Genomic DNA, 7,487 nt, shown 5'->3' with positions numbered 1-7,487 from the left:
TGCCAGGTCTTAGCAAAAACAAATTTATTTATGTTAAATAGGCATGGTTTCTCATTTAGTTCAATTAGTTTTGAGTACATAAATTATACTAAACTTCACGTTATAATTTGGCTGACATAAATATATCCTTGATAACTGAAATTCATAGCACGGAAATCGACTAGAGTAGAAGTCATTTAAAAATTATAAACACAGTACACATAATAATTAAATTTATATGTTTATCATATTATTTTAAGAGTAAATTTCATAAAACTCTCATATTATCAAAAAAATATAGATTTTAAATGTTGTATCACAAAACTGCATATTTAGAGTCTTGCATAGCCAAATTTTAAATTTAAATATTTAAATTTAAATTTAATTTTGGGGTTTTTCACCATAAAGTATTTTACAACATTTGCTTTTAAATTACTAAGAACACGTATATAAAAATTTTATCTATGATTTTTTAATTGCTAATAAGCTATTTCACTTATAATTATTTTGGCACAAATAAAGCACTTAATATTTAACAGCTAGCATTGAATTTCTTGCTCATTTAGCTCGCTAGAGGCAAGATAGAGCACCATAAAAGGAGCTACCTCTTGGGCACTGCTCCCAATACAGGAAGAGCTAATTATTCCCAACCCAAAAGCTATCGAGTAGTTTCTATACTCGTTATGTCATATAAACACTATGTGTAGAAACTATGTATTTAATAAACGGTGTCTTCAAATTAAATTCCCATCCAATCATCTCTCTTCTTTTATCCACCTATCACCTTGTTTTTATTCTTGGTTCTTGTGTAGAGATGGTTTCTTGCATGAGAAATAGTTTCTTTATTTTTTTTCCTCTCTCCTTATTAACTCACTTGTCACATAAGATTTTTGCTTATGTAACAATGTATTTAATGCAATAGAAACTAGATAACATGGATAGTTGAGGATGGCCTTACGAAGAATTTCCTACCTACCATCTAGTTCTCATACATCTGGTGGTCTTATCGGAGAACGAGTTCCTCTACTAACTTGAGCTGATAGCATGAGATTAAATCTAGGGAAAAGAACGGAGTCATACTTTTTTTTTAACGCAAACACTTCTCGAACTACTAAATGATATGATTTTTGCAAAACGTTTCTATATTAAAGTTTATTATCTCCTATTTTTAAAGTGGATCTTTAAATTTTATACTAGTTAATTACATTGTTAATATTATTAAATAGTTATTATAAAAATCAGATAATCTTTCGTCAAACATTAAAAAAAAGCAGCCGATATTCACACAGTACACCTCGTCGCCTTGGCCTTACACGGTGCTCCTAGTACTCACCCTTTCGAGTGACGTGAAGTAGGGCTCTAATCCTTATAGAGATTCTCTATGTGAGTAACAATAGTTAAAATCCAGAATCCTCATCACACAGTACTTTCTTAGTCGTAAATAAAATAAGGGTCTGTAATTGTTTTACTTGTGTTGACTGGTCGATGGGTAAATCTGTTTCAGAAGGAAAAGCTAGAGATCGACAACGATGGCAGGAGCAGCTGTCATGATGCGTGCATGGAATGAATGGGGTATCCAAGCTCTGGTGCTTCTCAGCTTCACGCTCCAGGTCTCGCTCCTCGTCTTGGCGGAGTTCCGCCGGCGCGTGGACTCCGGCGTGCTCAGGTTCTTCATTTGGTCGGCGTACATGATGGCCGACGGGACCGCCATATACGTCCTCGGCCACATGTCCGTGACCAGCAGGTTGCCCCAGCATCAGCTGATGGCGTTCTGGGCGCCGTTCCTGCTGCTGCACCTCGGCGGGCAGGACAGCATCACCGCTTACGCCATCGAGGACAACCGCCTGTGGCTGCGCCACCTGCAAACGCTCGTCGTGCAGGTGGCTGCGGCCGGCTACATCCTCTACGAGTCCTCCATCATCAGCAGCCATTCCTTGCTCTGGGGGGCCACCATGCTCATGTTTATGGCCGGTGTTGTCAAGTACGGGGAGAGAGTGTGGGTGCTTACGTGCGCCGACAGCGGCCAGATGGGAAAGAATTACCGAACCCTTCAGGTATCCAGCAGAGGTTTTGAATGCTCTTATTATCTTGACAAGATAATTTCTACACGACCATGGGACACAGAAGCATACCTATTGATGGCTCACCGGATGCTGGAGGTCCCCGGGAGTTGGTTGAAGGGGCCGCCGCCACATAATCTATCTCAGTACCCTTTTGCTTCGGATTTGCTTGGGAATGGGAAGGATGTGTATAAGGTGGTTGAGATGCAGCTCTCCCTGATGCACGATGTCTTCTACACCAAGGTAGAGGTGATCCACAGTAGTTTGTATGGCCTTTGCATTCATATGCTCCCAGCTATTGCCACCGCCGCCGCATTCTTTCTGTTTCAGCTGCTGATACTAGGTGGTCATCATCGCTACGACAAGCTAGATGTGGCTGTCACTTATGTCCTGCTAGTTGGGGCAGTCATCCTGGAGACTGCGTCGCTGTTGCGGGCCATGTTTTCGAGCTGGACATGTCCTTTCCTGGTGAGATGGAGTCGTGCTAATCGCGGGATGGAGGACAACACCGTGTGTAATAACCTGGGCCGTACAATTACGAGTCTCCGCCGGCTCGTGCACGCGGCGAAATGGAGGAGGAGGTACTGGTCGGGCTCCATGGGGCAACACAACCTGATTGAGTTGAGCGCTGGCAGCAGGAGCAGCAAACGCAGCAAGATCGCAAGATGGATGGGAGTTGAGGATTGGTGGAACATCAAGGCATACTCGCGGTCCATCCCCGTCCCGGAGCTCATCCCGGACCTGTTGGTGAACCACGTGTTGAAGATAAGATCAGGTGATGATGATGACCACAATAATCTTTTTGATTCAAAGGGCCAAGCGGAGCTAAAGAGATGGGGGCTGTACGAGCGCGGCCTGACCTGGAGCGTGGAGGAGCGGGTCGTCGTCTGGCACCTCGCCACTAACGTCTATCTCAGCTGGCGGTGCGAGAAGACGAAGGCGGAGAACAGCTATAAGGCCGAGGAGGCGGCGGTCCAGTCGCTCTCCAACTACATGATGTTCCTCCTCGCGGCACGCCCCTACATGCTGTCTCCCACCGCCAGCCGCGACGCCTACGTCGAGATGGCCTACGCTCTCACCCCCGCCGGTGGCCTGCGCTGCTGCAGCTCAGCCGAGGAGCTGACCCGCTTTCTACGGGCCTACGGGGATGCTCCCGAGGATGAACGTGGTGCGGTGCGACATAAGCACGGTTCCAGTCTTGATTTCACAACACAGCACCATCTCCAGGCGGTGTTAGACACAGGGTGTGAGCTTGGCGCAAGGCTCATCGGCAACGAGGAGTCGTCATTACAAGACGAAGACGCAGCAGCAGCACCGGAGGACACGCTGGGCCTGATCGCCCAGGTCTGGGTGGAGATGCTGTGCCACGCCGGCAAGCAATGCAGCGCGTATTCTCACGCCCGGCAGCTCAGCAACGGCGGCGAGCTCGTCACCATCGCCGCCCTTCTCGTGGAATACACCACAAAACGTATCCTAACGTTTCCTCGCTAATATGTGTGTCCGCAAACATGTTGTGCTTTGTTTAGTTTCTCGACTTTTCATGTATCAAAACGTTCTGATCGTGTGGGATGGCATGGCACACGACGGTGTGGAACGTGCCCCGTGCATGGTGGATCACGATGATCCCCTATCTGTTTCCGTTTCGAATAACCAGCATATTGCTCGTGGGATTTTAATTAAAAAATTATAATTAATCTGCTATTATCAAAAAAAATTCATATATCAAATTGTTACTTACATGTGAGTCAATTGACCTATATTCTTTTTTTTTCAAAAATCAGAGAGTTGATGGAAGTGGTTGACATGTAGTTATTTTTCCTTTGGAAAAGAAATAGAGTTGTGGTGAGGTACTGCCATTGATTCACCATGGGGATTAAAAAAATAGCAAAGCATCCTTGTTCATGTCATTCTTCTTTCCTATAATCCTATTATATCCTCTATTTAATTAAATTAACTACATGGCTACATACGTGTTCTACTTGTATAATTCATAAGCATCACGCTTTAAACCCCCTACAATTTCATCAACATATTTTTGGTGTTTTACCATTACGGATGTATCATTTATGTGTTAAAAACAACAACCTAAGAGACCCAAGCAGTCAGATATCTCTCTCCGAAGCCAACACTGTCCTGGGCCCTCCTAACAAAAATCAACACAACTCCGAAGAATTTGACCTCACTTTAATCTCATGGAACAACACAGCATAACGACACTCACTTTCCCTCTTCAAAAAGTGTTTCTGATAATCAAATTATCAAGACAATATTTTGTTTTCGTGCAAATTATCAGCACAACTTTAACAACAACAAAAACCATGCAGCAGATTCACAATCTAATACTATAGAAATTACTTCACTACAAGCCAGGACCCACGTGAGACACAAGAGATGGCCTTGGCAGCTAGCGGCCTTGGCCCACCGATTACTATGTGCGCACCAAACAGTAGCACCTAGGCCCTAGGACCATGACATACCAAAACATAAACACTGTTTCTTTAAGTAGAATATATAAGCAAGACTAATATATGCATCTCTTAGTATAAGTTATTCTATACCTCCTCACTTCCAAGGTCTCTCATAGCCCATCTCACCTCCCACCCTTTTCTAAGACCCAAAAAATCATCCCACTTCATTTAAAGGTTGGTCTAAGAGTTTCCTGTGGGTCAAACCCTTAGAGCAAGTATAATAGTAGGCTACAAGCTGGCTAAATGCTTATGTGAAGGAGAGAGAAGTAGTGGGCTATAATCTTAATACCAGCTTGGACATAAGAACCAAGAAATTATATGAGAGTGACATGTGGGTCCAACATTGATGATAAAGAGTTTACTACTATCTGGATGGGATAAAAGAAGACTATAAGAAACCTTATAGCCAACTTGTTGGACTTCCCCTCATGTTTATCTAAACTCACCTATCGCAGGAATTCCACAACATCCAGCCATAAGGGCGGTGGAACCCGCGGCTGCCGCCGCCACCACTACGGCTAGCTTCTTGTTTGGCCCACCGCCGCGCGCACGCGCGCGGGCCCGCCGACGCCACCGCCACCATCGCCACACGCTTCGCCCGGTCCATCCGAAACCGCCTGGGCCAGGAGAAAGCCCTGTCGCCCCCGTCATGGCACTGGCCGGCTTTGCCGTCGGCGAGGCGGGGAGGGGAGGGGATGCGGTCTGGCGGCTAGGGTTCGATGTCGCCCGTGCCGCCCTGGGGAGGAGCGACACGGGGGCGCTTATTTGTAGGCCTTATTTGTAGGTTCTGCTTTGCGCAATGGAGATGGATTCAATTCCTGTCTCACCTGATAGTGATAGAGATTGGTCTGAGCTCCCACTGTCTGCAATCTTCATGAAACTTTGGACTGTTGAGATTCTAATGGGTGCAAGCTTTGTGTGTCACTCATGGCTGGAGGCTTCAAAGTCACCTGAACTGTGGCGTTTTGTGGACATGACACGCCACAAGGTGATTCTCTCAAAGAGAACAGGCATACTGTGTGCGATGGCAAAAGTGGCAATAGATCCCTCTGATGGGCAGATGGAGTCGTTCTGGGCTCGGAAGTTTGTTAGTTGTGATCTCTTCTATTACATCATGAGAAGGTATTGTTCCCCAAATACAATATTCAGTTCTGGGTTTTAAGAAGTTGAGATTTTTAGCAATTTACATTGACCATGTTAAGATATCGGACTTAAGTAGCTTAATAAACTGGTTGCAAATTTGTACGATATTGAATTAGGCTTTATTTATCGCCGTCAAGTTAGATTTCCATATTTATTCATTGCGAAAAAAAAGAAAAAGGGGTGGCAATCAGCTACAATTTATATTTATGTTTGTTCATGTGAATTAGCCCAACTTCGTAGCTTTTAGGAGAAACATATGAACTATGGAATTCTGAAGGATTTAGTTAAGTGGCATCGCTCGGTTAATTTGATTTGTGTCGTTCTCTGTCCTCATGTCCACAGGGCCAGTACATTGAAGAGCATTCGACTCATCGCATGCACGTTTGTTCAGCAGCGACCGTTGGCTATGCTTGCTGCGAAGTGTCCACTTCTAGAGGAGATAGAGTGCTCGCACCATACAATATTAGCACCAACGATTAGAAACGATTTGATACCACGAGGTACCAATGTCTCGAGATATAAAAGGAAGGATGGGAGTAAAACTTTGGATTTTTTTAAGATACCCTTCGGTGCATACGAGCCATCCATTAAGGCTAATCCAATGGCTGAAGTAGGTTAATAGTGTGGTGATTAAATTATGTAGTAGTGTAGTAGAAGGGTAATATGGGTATAAAGTAGTGTGATGTTGTTGTAATTTGTGAGTGTTTGAAGGGTATAACGCTAAGTGGGGGATTAGGGATGGAGGCCGATCCGACGACGCATGGGAGACTAGGCCGGCGGTGGAGGGCCCACTTGTGGATGAAGGTGCCGCCGGCGAGCGGCGGAGGGCCGGCAGCCGGTTGGACGTGATTAATTATCTTGTCATCGTACGAGAACAGATATGCACAGATGGATGTTGGTTCAGATAGATAGAAGATAGAAAAACGAATCCTTGTACTTAGGACTCTAAACCGATGTCTCCGCATGCGTATATACACATGTAAATAGCTGTTTCAGCGCACAATCAATCAACACGATTTCCCGCTCTCATCTGAGTTCTTTTACGACTGCGTTTTCTTTGCTTCTTTCTTTCTTGGCGGCACGAATGGGCCTGCTACGTCGGCCCAGTTAGCAAATAAAAAAAAGACTAATTTATCTCTCTTTACTTAAACAAATAACGAAAATACCCATTAAAATCAACGGTGGTGGATGCACCTGCTACACTACTGCGTCTATGAGTAAAGGGTACCGTAGAAGCGCCCAAAACTTTTGGTTTGCAGGCAACGCTGTGCTGCTTCTATGACCTTGTGAACTTTGTGTCTTTTGCTACCTTTAGCTTATTATGTAGTAGTCGTTGGACAAGTCTCACCTACAAGCATCTGTTAACTGGGATATGTGTATGCTTATTATGGTTGTATTAGTGTTATCTGTTTATTTTTTCCGTTTGGCATTCTGCTTAATTGATCATTACTACTATGTTTCAAGAGTTTTACTCTCATACTTTCTTTTGTACTGTGAGATACTAGTACCTAGAGGTACTAATATCCTCACTCGTACTATCCACCGCATGACCAAACTGATACCTCAGGTACCATGCAATCGTGACCGTTCGATCTATCATCATCAACAGTTGGAATTTTAGTATCAACATCATGAGGTGACACAAGAGAGGATTTTAGTAACTCGCGGTACAAAAGAAACGATGGGAGTAAAGCTCATGTTTTAATGAGTCTGGTGTGCAAGTGTATTGCATCGGTGTTATATTCTTTTTCGCAGTTTACAATGGTGACTGTTATCTCCTAATGACCCAATGTGCTATTTAATTAACCAGTGTAGGACGTGCCACCTTCGGTATTTC

The 7,487-nt window shown here is 44.3% G+C and overlaps 2 protein-coding genes across 2 annotated transcripts; both read left to right on the top strand.

The window, feature by feature from the left end:
- The first annotated feature begins 1,508 nt into the window (after positions 1 to 1,508).
- On the top strand, positions 1,509 to 3,703 carry LOC102718017. The gene has a single exon (XM_006659844.3). The coding sequence runs from the start codon at positions 1,509 to 1,511 to the stop codon at positions 3,528 to 3,530; it is 2,022 nt and encodes a 673-aa protein (XP_006659907.1). The 3' UTR covers positions 3,531 to 3,703.
- Positions 3,704 to 5,312: 1,609 nt separating this feature from the next.
- Positions 5,313 to 6,269, top strand: LOC102717736 (F-box protein SKIP19-like). The gene is made up of 2 exons (XM_006659843.2): positions 5,313 to 5,629; positions 5,993 to 6,269. Exons 1-2 carry the CDS (start codon positions 5,313 to 5,315, stop codon positions 6,267 to 6,269), a joined length of 594 nt encoding a protein of 197 aa, XP_006659906.2.
- Positions 6,270 to 7,487: the final 1,218 nt, after the last annotated feature.

Source organism: Oryza brachyantha, chromosome 8 (genome assembly GCF_000231095.2).
Source record: "Oryza brachyantha chromosome 8, ObraRS2, whole genome shotgun sequence".
NCBI lineage: Eukaryota > Viridiplantae > Streptophyta > Magnoliopsida > Poales > Poaceae > Oryza > Oryza brachyantha.
Note: the sequence above shows the minus strand (reverse complement) of the source record. Positions and strands in the feature narration are given on the sequence as shown.

Bases quoted from the DNA above. Each gene is read 5' to 3' on its own strand.
- LOC102717736 (XM_006659843.2), top strand. From the start codon at position 5,313: ATGGATTCAATTCCTGTCTCACCTGATAGTGATAGAGATTGGTCTGAG. The intron at 5,630-5,992 runs GTATTGTTCCCC...TCATGTCCACAG, and splicing joins TTCTATTACATCATGAGAAG to GGCCAGTACATTGAAGAGCA.
- LOC102718017 (XM_006659844.3), top strand. From the start codon at position 1,509: ATGGCAGGAGCAGCTGTCATGATGCGTGCATGGAATGAATGGGGTATC.